At 37.6% G+C, this 20,561-nt stretch overlaps 1 protein-coding gene across 3 annotated transcripts in view; it reads left to right on the top strand.

Annotated features, from left to right (window-relative positions):
• Window positions 1–20,561, top strand: part of LOC129680855 (ATP-dependent translocase ABCB1) — a 117,274-nt gene that overhangs the window by 21,263 nt on the left and 75,450 nt on the right. Inside the window, exons 1-3 of one of the 3 annotated variants that reach the window (XM_055612662.1) lie at window positions 14,107–14,245; window positions 14,697–14,764; window positions 17,981–18,029. In XM_055612662.1, the coding sequence (XP_055468637.1) occupies window positions 14,703–14,764; window positions 17,981–18,029 (111 nt within the window). In that variant the 5' untranslated portion in view covers window positions 14,107–14,245; window positions 14,697–14,702. Of the gene's footprint in view, window positions 1–14,106; window positions 14,246–14,349; window positions 14,395–14,696; window positions 14,765–17,980; window positions 18,030–20,561 lie in introns of those variants that run through there. The other 2 variants (XM_055612664.1, XM_055612663.1) reach the window with 2 other exon arrangements.

The raw sequence follows: 20,561 nt of genomic DNA, 5'->3' as shown, positions 1-20,561 counted from the left end.
CCTTGTTTTGTCCCTGATTTCAGTGGGATTGTTTTGTTTCTCTCCATTCAGTTTGATGTTGGCTATAGGCTTGCTGTATATTGCCTTTACTGTGTTCAGGTATGTGCCATGTATCCCTGATCTCTCCAAGACTTTAAATATGAATGGATGTTGGATTTTGTCAAATGCTTTTTCAGCATCTAAGGAGATGATCATGTGATTTTCCTCCTTCAGTTTGTTTATGTGGTTGATCACATTGATGGATTTCCATATATTGAACCACCCCTGCATGCCTGGGATGAAGCCTACTTGGTCATAATGGATGATATCTTTGATGTGTTCTTGGATTTGGTTTGCAAGTATTTTGTTGAGTATTTTTGCATCGATGTTCATGAGGGAGATTGGCCTGAAATTCTCTTTCTTTGTTGGATGACCTCTGTTTTTAAAGTGTGTATGTAGTCCTAAATATATACGTACATAAGTACTTATATTCAATTTTTATAATGCTATTTATATGTATATGATTTCAAGATGACTACTTGATATTAGATAAGTAGTTGGGAACCTCTTCCCTGAGGAAGTGTGTTTCTCCTGGCCTCAGCATGCTTTAGTTGCTTGTAGATCTTTGCCTAGTGTTAAGGTCACTTCCATGTTTGCATGTCCCTTGGTATTGTTCTTGTTTAGGCAGCCATATTGATGATATTTCATGAGTATAGCTTCTCTGACATTTCTACAAGATGCACTTTCACGGCAAACTTCCTGCTCTTTCAGCTCATACAGTCTTTCTACCCTCTCTTCAGCTATAATCCCCAAGCCTTAGTTATATATTAGATTTATCATTTGGATCTGGGTATCGCACAGTCACTTGTTCTTGGCATTTTGATCAGTTGTGACTTTCTGTAATGGTTTCAATCTTTTGCAAAAAGATGTGTTTTTGATGTGGGGTTAGACTTATACTTACCTGTGAGTATGAGGGTAAATGTTGAGAATGTACTTAAGAATATACTGGTTTGAACCAAAAAATCTGAGCACAGAGGTCTTTCCTGAGACTAGTACTCTGACCAAGGACCATGCATGGAGATAACCTAAGACCCCTGCACAGATGTAGCCCATGGCAGTTCAGTTTCCAAGTGGGTTCCATTGTAATAGGAACAGGGACTGTCTCTGACATGAACTGATTGTCCTGCTCTTTAATTTCCTCCCCCCTGAGGGGGAAGCAGCATTACCAGGCCACAGAAGAAGACAAGGCAGCCACTCCTGGTGAGACCTAATTGACTAGGATCAGAAGGAAGAAAAGAAGACCTCCCTTATCAGTGGACTTGGGGAGGGGCATGCATGCAGAGGGTGGAGGAAGGGAGGGATTGGGATGGGAAAAGGGAGGGAACCACAGGGGGATACAAAGTGAATAAAGTGTAATTAATAAATAATTAAAAAATAAAAATAAATAAAAAAAAGAAAGGTAACATGGGGGCTGGAGAGATGGTTCAGTGGTTAACAGCACTAGTTGTTACGACAGAGGACCAGGGTCCAATTCTAACACCTACATAGCAGCTCACAACTCCAGTTCCAGGCTATCTGGCACCCTCTTCTGGCCTCTGAAGGCACCAGGCACATACACAATTCACAAGCATACATGCAGACCAAAGGATCCATAAACTAGATATATTTTTTTAAGTTAAATCATTTAAAGGACAAAGGCAACATATATGTTGCATGAGCACATGAAAGTAAGCTCTATATCCATTGTATTTTTTTGGGAAATTCAAACTAACACAACAAACTGCAGGCTGCATCTAATAGAATGGGCAAGCTGTAAGTGGGAAGAAGCTATGACCTCTCAAGACCCACCCCAGTGATGCACTTCAAACCTGCAGCACAATCAAACCTCCTAAACCTCTCCACACATCACCCCCAACTCCAAAACAAGTGTCTGAGTCCCTGACACTTTCTCATTCAAACCACCAGACTATTTGAGACCATAGTGTTTACTCACATAAGTTAAAAACTGTATTGGCTCAAAAATCTGTGCATTAACATTTACAGAACCTTTATTCATGATAATAATTTTAAAGAGTTGGAAGGGACCAAGAAGCCTTTCAGGAGATGAAGGGGTTAACGTACTGTGTACATGCAGCTAATGGAATATTACACAAAACTAACAAAAGGTGGACTGTCAAAGTGCTGAGTAGGTAGGATGAAAAAAAAAGAATATACTGGTTTAGTAAAGTGATAGTTGTAGGCTCTTCTCCAAGATCCTTGACTGCAATAGCCTCAGGTAGTTGGCTAAGTTTCCAGTACTTAGCATATTACCTTTTCTTGTTGAGCAGGCCTTAATTCCAATCAGAAAGCTGCTGGGTACTGCCAAGGTATGTGTGCCATTATTACACCTTTAGGATTCTTGTGCCATGTTGGTTATTGTTGTAGTTCATAGGCACCATAGCTGGGTAGGACTATTGGTTGCTGCCCTCCATGTACCATGAAAGCTTAGGTCCTCAGGGACCTATGTCCAAAGTACATGGTGTCTTCAGCATTAGGGCTTAATTTCAAACTTGAGAGGTAACCAAAGCAAGAGCAATAGTCTATAATGTTTTGGTAATCTCTTGGACAACCTTGCGCAATATCTCAAAAGGAAGATTCTCATGTTTGATTTTAGGGGTTTGTTGCATAGTCTATAGCTCTTGGAGGAAACATTGTCAGCCCAGATATCTTTTTTTGCACAAAAAGTAACTCCAAATGGATCAAAGGCCTAAATATGGAAAGTGAAACTACCAGAAGAAAATGCAGGTATTACCCTACAGGATATAGGTATAGGACAGTACTTTCTAATGTAAGTCGATGGAGCTAGAAAAGATTATATTGAATGTGGTAACCCAGATCCATGAAGACCATTGCATGATCTCTTTTATGTGCAGTTCCTACATCCAAACCTAATGAAATGATTACATATTCTAAAACAACTTCAAAAAGAGGTCTTGGCAGGGGCCAGAGTAGAGGGGACTAGCAGGGTACAAGTGATTTGAATGAGGTTATGGGAAATGGGAGGCCTTAATTGGGGGAGAGAAGATAAATAACCGAAAAGCTGTTCTTATTTTCTTTTATTGCTTTGTCTCTTATAGCACTTATCTCCATCTCAATATATTTTTCAAACAGGCATTTATTTACTTTTTATCTTTGCTCATTAATATTTAAATCTTTAAAGAGAGTAATACATGCCTTGTTCATTAATGTACTAAAAATACTTGACATGTAATAGATATTCTTTAAGTCAGATTATTCTTAAGTCAGTGAAATGAGCCTTGTTTTTCTGTTCTAACTTTACCTCCTTTATTTTACCTTCTTATCATTTATTAAGCACATATTATATTGGGATTACAAAAATGAATAAAACACTTTCATCTATTGAATTTTTGGTAGGCAGGTGAGAAACACAAGCACTGACAAGGGCAACGATGTGGCCTAGTTGATAAGAGTACTAGTCTGCCTAGCACATAGAAAGCCATGGATTCAAGGTTTGTTAACTAGGTGTGGTAGCACATTCCTGTGCTCCCAGAACTGACTGAGGTAGTGGCAGGAGGATCAGAAAATCAAGGTCATCTTTAGCTTGAGGCTATGTTGAGAAAAAAAAAAAATACATGTATGATGTCTTCACATACATGGTACATTTAAATGTGAAAAGGAGCATTATTGGTTTTAGATGGGTTATAGTGTAACAGATAAGAAATAATAAAAATAAAAGGACAAAAGGGCTGAGTCTTAACACATTTCAGTGGTGTGTTTTATGTTAGATTGCAGCATACTGTTTACTCAACAAACACCTTGAATATCTTTAGTCTGGTATTTTGTGATGTAACTCATGAACTTTGAAATGCCATAAACTAAGAAATGTTGTAATCTGTGAAACATAAGCATCACACTTTATTTTTCATTTATTTATTTATTTCATTTGTTTGTCTTTTATTTATGGCAGAAACCTAGCTCCATAAAGGAAAATTATTTAGAATTGTTTGGTCAAAACAAGGATCAAGGAAAGAAAATAAATTAAATAGTATCATGAATCTCAAGAATAAGTTTATAGAAATGAAATTTTCATAGGATCTTGGAAAAGTAGGAACCTTTCTACATTGGTAATTTCCTTTTTGTAGAGGCTGGGTTTACTAAGACTTTATATTTGAGGCAAGAAATTTTCATGATAATGTCACTGTAATCCTATATAGCCATTTCTCAAAAAAGAGCCAAAATAAAAGATAAAACATATATGAATGGAATTACTGAGCATGGTTGCACTGAAAGAAGTTGTTCTGTGTTTCAAAGAGCTATGATAAAGTTTGCTGTGAACTGGAAATTGAATAGTTGAAATCCATATAAAACGGAACAGAATGGAAATAATCCAGAATGTCTTAAGATATATACTTGCCAGGAGCAAACATACAAGATCAGTATATATTAAAATAATAATTTAAAAAATCTAACAGAGGTCTAAGTCAAACAGATTCTGGACTGATCAGCCTCAAAAACTCAGTTGTTCTCCTGTGTTTTTAGTAAGTCCTAGACACTTATTCATGTGAGATGTGCCCTTACCCAAAGTACCTTTATACCGTTGGCAGCAAGTGATTGCCCACTATGAAACTAGATAACACATATAACTTTCCACCAAATATAAATATGAACCTCCACTGGCTCTGTAAGAGCTGATATATCTTTAGATAGACATAATACTTGACAACCATGAATCAGCACACAAGACATTCTCTTGGTTTATATTTCACAGAACATCAAGGAAGATATGACACTGTACAACACTAGCACCAAGTCCGTGACCTTGCTCTGAGATCGCTAGTAATTATATTATAACATCTTCCTGAATTTAATTACCAATTTTACCATGGCCCAAGGCCACCAGGAATATCGAGTCATCCAGCAACTAACTCAAAAATCTTCTGATCAAACTATTTTAAGGGGTTGGGGATTTAGCTCAGTGGTAGAGTGCTTGCCTAGCAAGCACAAGGCCCTGGGTTCAGTCCTCAGCTCTGGAAACAGAGAAAAAAGACAAAATAACAAAATAACAAAAGGACAAAAACAAACAAACAAGGTAACAATAGTTTATTAATTGTGGAAGGCCAAATTTTACTTTTAAAAATAACAACTGCTTGTTCAGGATGGTTTGAAGTCTTCATGATATTGAATAGCTTTCCTTGGCAACTTGATGAAGAAAATTTGAAGTTTCTTTACAACAAAAACTGATACATTTCAAGCTACAATATTGTCTTAGGGTTTTATTGCTGTGAAAAGACATCATAACCATAACAATTCTTATAAATGATAACATTTAACTGGAACCTGGCTTACAGTTCAGAGGTTTAGTCCATTATCGTGGTGGGAAGCATGGTGGCAAACAGGTAGATGTTCTGGAGAGGTAGCTGAGAGTTCTATATCTGTATTGTCAGGCAGCAGGGAGAGACAGTGAATCACTAGGCCTGGCTTGAGCTTCTGAAACATCAAAGCCCACCCTCCCAATGACACTTCCTCCTGTCAAGGTCACACCTACTGTACAACAAGGCCACACTTCCAAAAATGCCTTTTAGTCTAGGGAAGATTTTTTTCATTCAAACAACCCTAAATATAGATGCACTTAAATTAATCTTAAGTGATTTGAGGAAAATGTCAAAAGTAGAAATGCACACTCTAGATGGTTCTGCATTGAAATACTACATTACAAATTTTTAAAAATCTCAATTCTGATTTTAAACCTGAGGAAACTTTAAGAAATAACTAAAGATATGGGTTGCAGAGCTAAAAATTTTTGTGTGCAATACATGCATGTGGACATGTGTGAAAGTGACATATGTGTATGCACATGTGTGGAATCAAGAGGTCACAGAGTACATGTATGTACATGCATGTAAAATCCAGAGGTCAGTGTTGGTACACGGAGGCAGATAAAAAGAAGGGTGAATAGATTGTGTCCCTTATAGTTTATCTCTAGTACTGACAGCCTTTTAAGGGGATCCTGAGTAATGATGGGGATAATTGGCTGGCATGTCTGGTCAATGGCAAAAGTAAAGTCAAGATGAGAGAAATTTGATGTGAAAAGGAGACAGCTGCAGAATGCCTTGTCCCTCCAACACGAATTCCATGCTTGCTAAGTTGAAATCTGCTGATTAGAACAGTAAGCTCTAAGACAGAAAACCTATGTTGCTAACATAGCTGCTTTTCTGATTGGGCAGCATTGGTTCTTTAGCATTTCAGAGAGTCAACCTCTGTGTTCTCTTCCCAAGCCCAAACATCTGAAAACAATGGTATGTGAGAAACATCCTATAGTGGTGCCCATGTTAAACAAGGTTAAGAGTTTATTTTTGAAGATTTTCAAACTCTTACCTGTACTACTCAAAACTGTCCCTAACACTTTCCTATATTGGTTAAATACCACTTCTTCAGGTCTGCCCTGACCATACTATTTAAATTTGGCATCTTTCCTTACCTACTGCTGCCGGTGCCCTTCCCCTTTGTCTCCAGAGTACTTTTCTACCTTTGAACACACTGAATCACTTATTAAACTTTAGTCTCACTGACTAGACACAGTAACCAATATAGCCAAGCAAAGGTTTTTGTTGCTTGTCATTATATACCATGAACTCTAGGGCAGCATATAAAATCTAGGAAGTGCTCAGTTGTTAACACTGTTGAGTGAATGAGTGAAGTCCTCATACAAACGTTTTTCAAGTATTTACTAACAAGTTTCAGTTGTAAAATGTGATATAACCAACAATGAATCCATGTCCTAGAACAATTTGTTTACTTATGAAAGTATATTTTAATAGATATATCACCCAAAATAATACAAAAACTAGAAAAAATAAACCAAACGAACACCGACTCATTGAACTGATTTAACCTTGTTCTCAAGAGAAAGTTCATTTGAGATTAGGCAAGTTCAATCATAAAATTGTGAATCATAAAATAATTTAAAAAACTAAACAGGAAATGATGCTTTTATGAACCCTGACAAGAGTAAAAAAAAAATAACTTTTAAAGATAATGTTATATTTATATCAGGAATTTCTTAGTGCTGATGTCTGAGGGTAAAAGGTTTGGCTATAAACTAAGATAAGAAAGAAAAAAATGTGTACTAGGATTGCTATTACTGAATATGAATTGAATGTTTAAGGAAAGTCCCTTTAGAAGTCTCTTGAGAACAAATTTACTAAGGGTATAAGAAAACTATATTAGTTTATTTATTATGATTTTTGAGATACAGTTCTTTTATGTATCACAGGCTGGCTTTGAACTGGTTGGGTTTTGTTGTTTGTTGTTTTGTTTTAGTTTGGTTTGGTTTGGTTTTTCAAGATAGGCTTCCTCTGTGTAGCTCTGGCTGTCCTGGAACTCACTCTGTAGACCAGGCTGGCCTTGAAATCAGACGTTCACCTACCTCTGCCTCCTGAGTGCTGGGATTAAAGGCATGCACCACCACTGCCCAACTGGCTTTGAGCTCTTGATCTTGAGTTTACCTCAAGTGTTACAAGTGTACACAATCATGCCCAACTCATATCTCATTTTTAATTGAAACTCTTAATTAAATGACTCACTAATATATTAAGAATGAGAACAACACAGTAAGCACCTGAGTATTTAACCATTCAGGTACTAAACAACTGCTTTTCTATTCTATGTGTCATTTTACAAACGGGAAATTCGAGTCTCAAGAAAAAGAATTTTTCCAATGTTGGATAACCATAATTTATCTAGTCTCTTGCCAGTTGCCCCAACTCCTTTGGAAACTAAGGAACAAGGATCAATGGAACCAAGGAGCTTGAGACATCCAGAGACCCTTGAATTCAGTTTGATGCTACCATCCATATTTTTCTGCTACCATACTATACTGTCTTTTGTTTCTGAATATTTAGGTAAAGGCAAGTTTTACTATTGACATCACTCAACTTTTGGTATATTTCAGTAGATTCTAAAAACATTTTAAAAAATCTTTTTGGCAGAGACATCAATTGGCACAGAGTTCCCTTGATTATTTACTCTGAAATGGACAGTAGTCCCTTAGATGAATAAGTTTGGTTTGATTTGCAAAAGTGAAAAACAAACACTTGGTCCATATGCTAACATTATTATAATGATTTTTCAGCCCCAAGCTCCTCACCCCACAAACAGTATAAGGGTATTTGTACTTGTTTGTGTCAGCTGCATCTAATGAAGTGCCCACTATATAGTAATCAATGATTTTAAGTAAAGGATCAACAAGGAAATACCTTCCCTACTAAAGTTTATCTATTTGCTTGGATATATTTTAAAATGTAAAGTAATGCCAGTGATGGAATTTAGTCTCTAAGTTTACTTAACTTATTAGCAGTGCTGCACATTCATTCAGCATGCAAGAAATATAATTCCAATGTTGAAAACGAAAACTCTTCTAAGGTATGACCGTTAAGGCCTTAACTGACCTCTTGTATTCTTATCTTCTTTGAGTAGATATATACAGTGTTTACTCTGGAAAGTTATTATCAGGTCTTTGATCTTCTCCTCAAGCCTTTGAGGTTGATAGGAAATCATCAGTTTTGGGGGAAAATGTATCCAAGTTATATGAGCAGTTGACAGGCAAAACAAAGTGTGTATCTGGCTGCTTCAGCCATCCTATTTCAAGTGCATCTGTAGTTCTGGTTTATTTTTTCTCCATTTCCCCTTCCTCTGCTTAGAAATACGATGAGGAAAATTTTCACTTATATGAAAAATCTTTAATAAAAAAAAAGAATACTAGGAATTCTCAGTGTCACTTTTTGAGTGTAGCCTGTTGATTTTGGCCTCCCCAAATATGACTGATTTTTTTTAAACTTTTTTATTATTATCATTTATTACAATTTATTCAATTTGTATCTGAGCTGTGGCCCCCTCCCTTCTCTCCTCCCAATCCCACCCTCTATCCCTCTTCTCCCCTTATGCCCCTCCCCTAGTCCACTGATAGGGGAGGTCCTCCTCCACTTCCATCTGACCCTAGCCTATCAGGTCTCATCAGGACTGGCTGCATTGTCTTCTTCTGTGGCCTGGCAAGGCTGCACCCCCCCAGGGAGAGGTGATCAAAGAGCCTGCCACTGAGTTCATGCCAGAGAAAGCTTCTGTACCCCTCATTAGGGACCCCACCTGGAGACTGAGTTTATGGGCTACATCTGAGCCAGGCTTTTAGGTGCTCTCCATGCACTGATCTTTAATAATGAGCAAACTGCATTGAGAAACAAAGGCCAGATTCTGGCCCTCTGCCATGTGCTTAATTTAAAATAAATTCATTTTTACCATCTTCATTATGAAGAAAAAAAAAACATTTTCGATGCAGGAAAACTTCAAAAAAGTGTTTAAAATTTCAAAAGTTAATCTAAGTTCCACCACTAAAATCAAACAACTTTTAATATTTCACTGTTTTTATTTCTAGTTTTGCAGTTACTGGCTTGCTTTAGGTAGTTAATATTGCACATCATTTTCATGAGTCTTCTCCAGTGTTATTACAAACGTTATAAATGATGTTTTTATTCCTACTCTCTTTAGGAGACTGTATCACATGCAGGCACGACGGCTCAACACATCATGCCAGCCTGAAAACATGAGTTCAACCCCAGAACCTATGTAAAGTTTGAAAGAGAAACCAGCAACACCAAGTGCCTCTGACTGTCCTGCACACCCGCTCCCTTCTACACACATCATACACACTGGACATAAATAGCAAAAAGAATAAAGTTTAAAAGACAGACTACTTTCTCAAGCATACATATTCCATTTCTCACTTTTTAGCAGAAGAAAAAAAAGCAGAAATGGATATATTTGTAGCTATCCTTAATTTTCACTTTTGATCACTTAAAATATATTTTCAAAAATTGAATGAATGGATCAAATATATTTGGTATATATGAACACATTGTTTCTTTATTCATTTTAATAACAAGTTACTTTACTCTTATGAGCATATTATAACCTCATTTTCCCCAAACATATTTGTGTATAATTTGTATTTCTTTGTAGCTATCATGAATATTTTAGCATTTACTTTTTAATTTCTAATTTACTATTTCCTCTTATATATGCATTGCCTAATTTTTTTTACTTTTTTTTACTTACATTTGAGTCTTTGTGTCTCTCTTATCTATATGATTCCCTTTACATATTAAAACACAGCTCTTTTGTAGTATTTGAATAAGTATTCTGCTTGTGTGTTTAAAATTAAAAGACATTTGTGTTTATTTTATATATGTAAAACAATTATAATTATTTCCACATCATATTTACCTTCACTACCCCTTTCAGACATCACAACTTTAAGTTTGAGTTTTTAAGTTTTACTCTTGCCTTGGTATCCACCAGCCATCTTTATCAGAAAATGTTGCTAATAACATGCTTTATACTGAACATTTTCTAAAACTTGCCCTCTTTGTTCCTTGGACACCTAGATCCTCTTCCTGTCTCTGGTTTAACAATGTTGAAGTCTATGTTTTGAGAGACTTAGTAACTTGTCTAGAGCTTTACAGCAATAAGTAATAAGACTGGAATAGGTTTCCTTAACCCACTTCATTCTCACCTCCATCCCTACCCCTACCCCCCCCCCACAAAAATAAACTTACTCCTTTGTTCTATCTTTCTTTGTTCTGTCAGTCACTTAAAAGTCACTCAGAGGGTTTAGAAGACAGTGCCTTCCTCAGGGAATGATTCACTGAGATAATATGAGAGATAATACTAGAGGATCATGTAGGAGATGTTTGGTGGAAAAAGAATCCCAGAGGCACCTTGAAGATAGTGCAGGCAGGTAACCTACTAGTTCAGCTTCAGTAGGCTATTGCTGACATCATACCCTCAGCACATGGTATTTTTAATAAGTAGATATGTAATGTTTATGCATGTTCCAAATAACAAAAACCCCATTCTCATATAAAGTACTAATAAGTATAAAATTAAAAGTAAAGTCAATGAGGAGTGGGTGAAGGATACAAATCATTTCTGCCTAGAGTACATTAATAAATCACTTAATTTTAAGTTAAGTTTTTTAAATTTTTATCACCATTTTACCTAAGCTATGACTGTTGAATTATAGGCTAAATGATAGCAGAACAACCTTTTTGGAAATTACCAAGTTCAAAAGCTTAGATTTTTTTTTTTTAATACTAAAATTTACAAATGTTGGTTTGTTAGTATGCATGCATATAGAGGTCAGAGGACAACACGGGGGAGTTACTTTCTTCTATCATGTGTGTTCTGGGAATTCAACTCACATTGTCGGCCTTGATGAAAAGTACCTTTACCTACTGAGAAAACTTGCCAACTCAAGAACTGGGATTTACTAATGCAGGATTTTAAAAAGCAATCTCATGGTGTAATCTAACCAGAGTTTGGGTCTAGTCATTCATTATCCTTGTCACTTAGCCAGTCTATTGTCCTCCACACATAAAAATCAGTTACACATAAATAGGTGGACACTGTAATATTGTGGATCTTTTATTGCTAGCACAAGTGAATCATGTGGTTGGCAGTCGGATCCTGTTATAGTCTTTCTCTGCCTCAAGTCAAATAAGTTCATCAGGGTGAATATTTGTTCCTCTTTCAGAGTATATTAAATTTGGATTTAAGGTAGATAAATGGAAGAGCTAGGAGAAGTAGAGAAAATTCCTATAGAAATCAAGGACAGAGACACAATTTACATAAGGAAAATGAAAAGTATCTTAACAATTAGAAATATTAGGAGAAAACATGTTGGTTCCATCATGGTAAGCTCAGAGAAACAGATTCAAAGGAGAAAAGGTTTGCTTTGATTTCAGAGGTGTTAGTCCATAGACTAGGGGAAGTAGCTGGAATTATGTAGTAGAGAATTATTGTTCATATCATGGCAGATAGGAAGCCAAGAGGGTCAGTGGATGAAGACAAGACATAACTCCTGAGGACAGACCCCCTAAGACCTCCTTTGAACTAAGTCCCACCTCCTAAATTTCCGTTTAACCACAATAGTGTACCAGAGTAGGAATCCTTCATTGGAACAATCCATTCATTAGGTCACAGTCCCATGATCCAACCACTTCCCCAAAGCCCAACCTCTAAATCCTACTGCATCAAGTCCAAGTTTTCAATGCAGAGAGAGTTGCACATAGAAAAACAGAGTGAAAACAACAGCAACAGCAGCAGCAGCAACAGCAGCAGCAGCAGATCACCTGAAATGTACAGCGAATTAGTTGGAATGAAATGAGCATGATGTATTGAGGGAGATGATTTAAAGAAGTGAGGTAGAAGATGAATAGAGAGAAGTACTATGTTACAATCCTTAAAACCCAATAAATTCTTAGATTGGTATAGTTGGTGGCAAGGGGTCCTCAGAGCTTTTCTAAAGTTCAGTCATAAGGTGAAAAGCTTCACGAGACTGTAAATGGAAGTACTGTGCTGTAGTCATGTTCTACAGTGCATAGTGAGTAAGGGTGAAGGTGTGGGCATACACTCCTGTAACCCAAGCATACCAAAGACAAGACTGAGATAGTCAAAGTTCAAGATCAATCGGGAAATACATATTGAAACACTGCCCATCTATTCCCGCCCCCTCTTTCCCCCAAAAAAAGAAGGAAGGAAAAAATGAGGGGGGATAGTTATGAGAACACTTTCAAGTTCTGAGACTGATGCTTTCAAGCTGTGTAGCTTTTGACAAATAATGTGGACCTGTTTCATCCACTGGGAACTAAGAATAACAATGGTAGTAACAACGTCATCAGTTCCCATGAGGATTAAATGAGTTTGTTTGTTTGTTTCAAGTGCTTGGTGCAGTTTTTCATGTATGAGCCATGTTTAAGAAATGTTAGTTACAATTTGTTCCTTCAAGTGTATGCAGAACCAAATGTAGGAGAGAAGCAGTCTCTAGAGCTAGAAGAGTACAGAAACGGGCAGAAGCAAAAACAAGAGTAGAAATGCTTAGGGTGAGCATGAATATACGTTTTTTTCCCAGGTAGAAGACAGGTGCTATACATGAACACGGCCATTGAGAAAAGACGAAAACGAACAATGCCCCCCCCCCAAAAAAAAGAAAAGCCCTAGTGACCTGTTAGTCTATAACAATATCAGGAAACAAACAAAAAATCAATTACATGTCCTCTCCCAAAAGGGTCAAAGCAAGGACATTTTTGGGTAAAAGGTAGAAAAAAGTATCAAAGGAAGAAGTTATACTTTCACACTCTGCAGAAACAATGACAGGGTTTTCTTTTTCTCAATACTTGTGGCAAGTCCAGAGGCAATAGGTGTAAGTCAGATAATGTAAACTAGAGCTTACAAAACAGCTATGTTTTACCAAAGAGTAAAACACTCAGGAGTTTAAATTGAATCTACATTTACTTTTGGTCAGTTTGAAGACAATCTCAGGAAGAATATAAAATGTGAACACAGGAAAAAAATAACGACTAAAGTAATGTGTTAAAAGTTATCTTTATACTTCAAATTGAACTGTAGAAATTTCAAATGCCCTGGAGGAATATGGACATTGGTTTGATAGCTAAAAGATCAAAATGGTGCATATTTTAAAATAACCATTTCAACTCCGAAATGCTTCATTTACATACTGGAATGTGTCCTCTTTATTTCTTTTTGGGTTTTTTTTTTTGGGGGGGGTATTGTTTTTTGTTTTTGTTTTTTATTATTAAAAGAGATAGCCGATATAACTGAGAAACTATGAAACATACTGAAGAAAACCCCCTGCACAGGGCCTCTCTTAACCTTTTCAAGAGTTCTTCAAAGAAGGGAAATTTACTGGCGGGCAGGGTAAATTTAATTGGCTATTAGATAATATGCCTAGAATGCGTCTTTTAACTTTGTCACGTGTGGAAGGCCAAGTGCAGATCTATAGACGCACAGTTCTATATATGGACACGTGAGTGGCAGTGTGGAGATGTGACTCTTACAAGTGTGTTTCTGATGATTCAGGGATGAGTTTTTCTACTTGACCTTTGCGAGGGGAGACCAGACTGCCCATTTCGCCTAGAAATCCAACCTGTTTCGCAATTGCTCCAGCAATAACCCTTGAGTCTAGCTGGGAGTGGAGCTGGTGTAACCTCCTGGTCAATTCACTGGCTGGGCGGGACTGCGCCTGGGCGTAGGTTGAGTACACCGAGTTTACTCCCCTGTCCCCAGAAAACCCTGGCGCAGTCAAACAGCGGTTTCCAGGAGCTACTACTGCTCACATCCTCCCAGGCTCCACAACACTTAGAGGCGCCTCTTCCGAATTCCACCTCTTGGCGGACTTTGCGAAGGGAAGCCGGAGGTAGAGACACGGGAGGGCAGTTCCCAGGAAGGGTCGGGTGCTCCGGATGCCTGAGTTTGGCCCGGGTGGCAGGGGCCTCGGAAGGCCCTGACGACCGAGTGGACGCAGCCCCAAGTCGCTCGGGGAGCAGCATCCAAGCAGAGTTTTTGGTGACAGACCCGCGCGGCGGAAGGACCCTGCCGCCCGGTTCCCAGCCGCGGGCGGGTGGAGGAGCGCGCTGGGGCGGAGGGGACCGAGCAGGGCGGGACGGCCGCATCCAGAGCCGAGCACCGGGTCCACGTGGGTGACCCCGGAGCTCCCCGGGATGCCGGGGCTGGCTGAGTTAACCATCCGGCCCCAGCCCCGGGAGCATCAGGCCCCTCCTCACCACTGGGCTCTGCGGGGCAGTGAGGTCTGCCTAGGCTCTTGGCCCCGCGGCCATGTATTTAGCTGAACTGTGTTTTTTCCCCAGGTGGAGATGGACCTTGAAGAGGGCCTTAACGGAAGAGCAGACAAGAACTCGAAGATGGGCAAAAAGAGGTAGCTAGATGGTTTCACTTCCATACTTCACGCGCCTTGTACGTTTGAACAATTGGGTTGTAGCCTCCAGCAGCGCACTGAATGATTACTGGTTGTTATTTCAACCTTCAGAACTGTAAGCCAGCCCTTGGAAGGAGCTCCCCTGCTTGGAGCAGTCCTTCAGATGTGTGTGACAGAAAGAGGCTCCTGTTCAGCTCTAGGCCGGCCATTGCTCACATCCGTTTAGTGACCTCAGTTTTATGAGCACTGTTGATCGCTCACGCACCTGAGCCATATGCTTCCTGGGCTCTCAGCTGTGGTCCATGATCTTCTGATAAAGCAACTCCATAGCTATCACATGTTTGTGACAGTAGGAAAAGAGGCCCCAAATTTTTTTTTGTTTAGCTCTCAATGACTGTTTCTATATAAAATGGTTTTATTACCACAGAAAGAAAGAAGCCACATCTTACATTCAAAATTCTACAAAGGCGGATTTGAACGTGATTAGCTTCAATGGTGGTTAGAGCTAGGAATGCTGCAGGTGTAGAACCAACTTAAAAATGATGGCAATCTTCAGCCCCCATCATACCCTTATTGTTAGCCCACCCCTGTGTCTGACCTAACATTCCTTTGACTATAACTTGAAGTCTTTGAGGATGCATTAAGCAAACAGATTACAAGTTTCTACTAACCCAAAAGTTAAGAATGTCATGATAGTATCTGAGACTGAAAGCAGAGGTCACCCGATGAACCCACCAGACATGTCTTATGACTTTATAATTTCAGTCCACGAGAAGGGAGAGTAGTAATAACTAAGTGACGATCTGGTTTCTAAACCTTTGCTCACCACAGACCTCCATCTCTGCTCAGTCTGAAGCAGATACAACCATGGGACACTTTTGTCCCTTCAGAAAAGCCAGTGTCACAACAAAAAGGGGATTTCTAGATTAAGAGATACTAAGGAAACGTAATCAGCAAATGTGTTGTGTGAGCTCTGACTAAATGAGAATTCAGTAAAGAAAACAACAAAAAACACATTTGAGAATTTTGTGAGTTGGATTTTAAATAATCTCAACACTGAGCTTAAGTTTCTTAGATATGATAATGATAGTGGAATACATGAATACTATGATATTTGCGGCTTAATAGTTTGGCAGAATCTAAACAATTGATAACATATACTCTTCGTATGGTTGAATATTGTCAACTGTTGTAATTTGTGAATCTAGGTGAACTATATACTAACCTTTATATTTTCCTGTTATTTCATATAGAAATAATAAAACCTTTGTATAAACAAGGAAGACACATAGTGGAGTCTAATTTTTGCCTTTTTTAAAAAATAGTTTAAAAAACTATGTCCATCAAAAATGCTCAGACATTTGAGTATGCATGAGGCCATGTGGAAGGAAGTCGTACAGTTCAGCCCTACACAGATGCTCAATTCAGTACTCATTTCAGCCATCACTCCCTGCAAATTCTTCAGATAAAACCTGTTGTTGTTGTTGAACAGTTCTGAAGGGCCTGCTCGTCACCTCTGGAATAATAATACCATGGGCTATATGCACTTGCATACATTCTTCACAAACATGATTCGTTTGCTTTTTTGTTTGTTTATTTCCTGGTTATTACAGTTCGAAACCAAGGCTCTGAGCTCTATACACGTGCTCTAAAATGTGTTTGATAAATTCTCTGTAAAAATTGTTGTGATGATGGGGGTAGAGAATAATCTAATAGGGCTGAGAGTTAGTGTAAAAGTACATTTTCAAGCCATCCAATACCTTAAAAGTCTGAGGATGTATCTTACAGCTTGGAAGTTTAAACCTTGGGTTTTGTCCCAGCTGTGGGACTTCACTCTGCTGCAGTTTTGTCATCCCTGAAAGAAAGATGAAGTTTGCCTTCCTCAGAATTGTTTACAAATTGTCTGGGGAATGCTTACTTAAGGGCCTGGGACATTATTATAACTGAAGTAGCATCAGATTTAGAGAATGGAAGCATAAAAAGCTTAGAACTAAACATCTGCCATGTATGGTTATATTATTTTCTTCTCATCCTGGTTTCTGGGATACTAAATGGACCTTTACTAAGAACACGGTGGAACCCAACCTGAAGATGTTTGTAGATAGTATGTCCATAGTCCATCTAACATCAAGTCAAATGCAAGTAACCTCTGACCTGTTTCTTTAGAAAGCTTTTTATTAGCCCTGAGAAGATGGCTCAGTCTGTAAAATGCTTGTCATGCAGGCAAAAGGACTTGAGTGCTACCCACAAAAACCAACATTAAAAAGGCCTGGGATCGTAAGGGTTGATGACCAGCCAGTTTACCCAAATTAGTAAGACCCAAATTCAGTGAACATCTGACAAAAAAAGATAAAGTGGAGAGTGATTGTGAAAGGTATTAAATATTGGTGGGTTTTTTTTAAATGTTATTTAGTCATAAGAAAGAAGACAAATTTACTTTTTGAACTTAAAAATATATGTAAAAGTAAAGCTTTTCTTTTCTAGCAGTGTTTATACACATGGAAAATAAGATTTGTTATGGTTATTTTGTTATTATATCCTAGGAGGCAGTTACATGGGGTGAAAATGGACTAGTGAGTCATTTGAATCTTGGTTCAAAATAAGAATTCACCCTTTTGTCTAAGGACATCTTTGTGACTGCTTACAGAGCATCTTTTCTAGACTGTGTTTCTTTCTATAATGGTTCACTTAGTGCTGCAGGTATCCTTTCACAATTAGATTTCCTCATAGGGTGATTTAATTACTCCGTTCCTTAGGCTAGTTGTGTTCAGCACTGATCATCACTAGGCTTTATTAGGAAAGAGACTGATTAGGAATAGTACTCAGTCTACAGATATCTATTGCTATAATTACTAAGATGATAATCAGGATAACTAATCCTAAGGCATAGATTATTTTGTACTTAGAATAAAAATGCAAAAACATCCCTTTTAGAGTGTGTAAAAAGTGTATGTGTGAGGAAAATTAAGAAATGTCTAAGGTACAAAGAATATATAAAAATCCCAATTCTCTTCGATAACCACATAGGTATATTTCTGAGATGTATGCAAAGATAGTTACATTTAAAGCTCATAAGTAACTATTATGTTTTTATTGACTAATATAGGCATGGATTTTTGTCTTGTCATTTAGCAAAAACTCTGTAAATTGATTTAGCAATTGTAAAGTTTTGTATAATTTTTAAAGTTTTGTGTAATTATTCTGCTGTGTTTTCAGTAAAAAGGAGAAGAAAGAAAAGAAGCCAGCAGTCAGTGTGCTTACAATGGTGAGTTTTTAATTCACTGCTTTAAATTTTGACTCCTCCTTTTCCCTAGAAAAGAGAATATTCATGTGTTACAGTATCTTCTTGGAGACTATGGTAAGTGAGAGGTAAAGCTAACTAATTAGATTTCTGCTATTTTCAATAGGACTTCAGCAGGGTCAAAGTCCTAAGTACTTATAATAATAAAAGGTAGCAGGGCATTATTTATTACCATGGTTTAGCATATGCCATTATTATTCTCTGTGCTGAATAACTGAAAATATAGAACTTGAAAGGATTATGTACGGAACTATTTAGTTTTCTGGTTGCATGCTGTAGTTTGGAAGTTTGTCTTTAAACTCACTTGGAATAGGACAGGAATTTTATAGGTATGTTTTATTTTTAAATGATCTTTATTTCCTTGAATACTTCCTTTTTTCTAAGAGTCCATACAAATTTACATGAATTGTTCCAGGCACCGAAACCTGGGAAAATGCTCTGATAATTGAGCCCTGCTCTTTATAATTCACTCATTCCACACAAGTCATGTTATGGAGTGTAGAAGACTGGGAGCATGCCATGTAAAATGTGTGTTTGTACTTTCAATATAAAGATAGATTTAGGGAGGAAAACCAGTTTCCTGACTTGGACCAAGGACTCTGGTTATCTTACGCCATCTACATCTTCCTCTGGTTACATTTGTTCTTGCTATGGCTCCTTTGTTACATGTCTCCACTCTACATTTTGCCCTTGTCATTATTGTTACTGATGGTTTTATTTTTTAAGAAAGGAGTTCTTGTACCTTGGCCTCTAATAGTTCCCTATGTCAGCGATGACCTTGAATTCCTGATCCTCTGGTCTCTACCCCCAGAGTGCTGGGATTGCAGGCATACTGCACAGGTCATCACAGGCATTCTTGAATGACCAAATGACAGCTTTTTAAAATATATATATATATGTATATATATATATGTATATATATATATTATTCTTTTAAAGATTTCACTCTTGCGTGAGAGGAAACTCGTATGTTAAATTATTATTTATTAACAAATTATTCTTGAAATTTAATTTATGTAGTTACCTTGATGCCAACATAATTCTGTTTTATTGTTTAGGCTTTTGTTGTTGTCCTGTTTGGTTTAGTTTGGTACCAGGGATCCGCTCAAGGCTTTTGTGCATGCTGAGAATCCAATACCAGAAAGTTTCATCTTTATGCCTGTGGTTTCCTTTATGCCTGTGTTTATAGGTCATAATTTCTTAAAGACTTGAGATTTTTAAATTTCAGAAACGGTTCCCTAAGTACTATGAAGAGCTACTGCTATTGGTACTCAATTCAAGCAACTTCAAGAGAGACACACATATGCAGACACTCATATACACACACAGATACACACAAATATAGAGTTTGAATGTAAAGAAGTAATAATCCTGCATGTATAACAATATGTGCCAGAGATTGTTATAATTACTTGCCATACAAACTCATTTAATCCTTAAGCATTTTTTGAGGTAGATACTATTATTACAGTTTTACAGAAGAAACAGGGCAAGCATTTTCTTACCCCGAGTACCTAGTAAGGTGAGGATGAAGAGAACGTATTCTAAGCCTTTTGAACAAGTACTGTACTTATTATCTGCCATTTTTAGTTACATTGATGGAAAGCAACATGTGAAGGAAAGAGTTTATTTATATTACAAGTTATAGTCCATCACTGAGGGAAGACGTGGTAGGAACTTGAAGAAGAAGCCATGGTCAAAAGTTGCTTACTGCCTTTCTCCTAGGCTCACATACTTTTCTTATATGGCCCAGGCCCACCTGCTTAGGGATGGTTCCTCCTACAGTGGGCTGAATTTTCCTATATCAATTAGCAATCAAGAAATTGCCCTACAGATACGCCCATAAGCCAATGTGATGGAAGCAGTTTTTTTTTTTTTTTTCATTTTGATCCTCTTCTCAGATGTGTCAAGTTGACAACCCAAATTAGCCAATACAGGTATCTTTCTGTTTTCCCAAAGAATTGATGTAGAAAACTGGACCCTACCCTCTATATAAAGATATATAAACACAGAGATATAATTAGAAGATTTCAGGTAAAATTCTAATACAATTACAATGCTTATTAATAAGCTTATTAACACTATTTCTAGGTAAGAGTAATACATTTGTATTGGGTATTTCAAAGAACTCTTGAGTCTAATGACTTAGTAGGAAGATTCAGAACTCAGGATGTTATCATATTCATATCTTAGAGCCGGTATTCGATTAGCAATAAAACATCTCAGATATACTGTTGGCTATGACATTACCTCTCTGAAAAGCTGCAGCTGAGATTTATTACAGAAAAAGAATGCAAATCAAAATCAGCAATGGCAAAAGTCACATGGAGTGAGGTTCAGAAGAAATCAGACACAAGCTCCCAGAGTTACCTACACCTAACACCCAAGTTCCTAGCAAGGAGTTGTAACAGCAGTGGCAGATACTGTCAGTGGAGTGTTTCAGGGACAGGGCCAAGGTTTTCTCGGGGGTGGTGGGCTGGTAGTGGTGGGCGATCA

The sequence above is a fragment of the Psammomys obesus genome, unplaced genomic scaffold (assembly GCF_907164565.1).
Source record: "Psammomys obesus unplaced genomic scaffold, mPsaObe1.curated_primary_1811, whole genome shotgun sequence".
NCBI lineage: Eukaryota > Metazoa > Chordata > Mammalia > Rodentia > Muridae > Psammomys > Psammomys obesus.
This window is presented reverse-complemented; position numbering and strand designations above follow the sequence as displayed.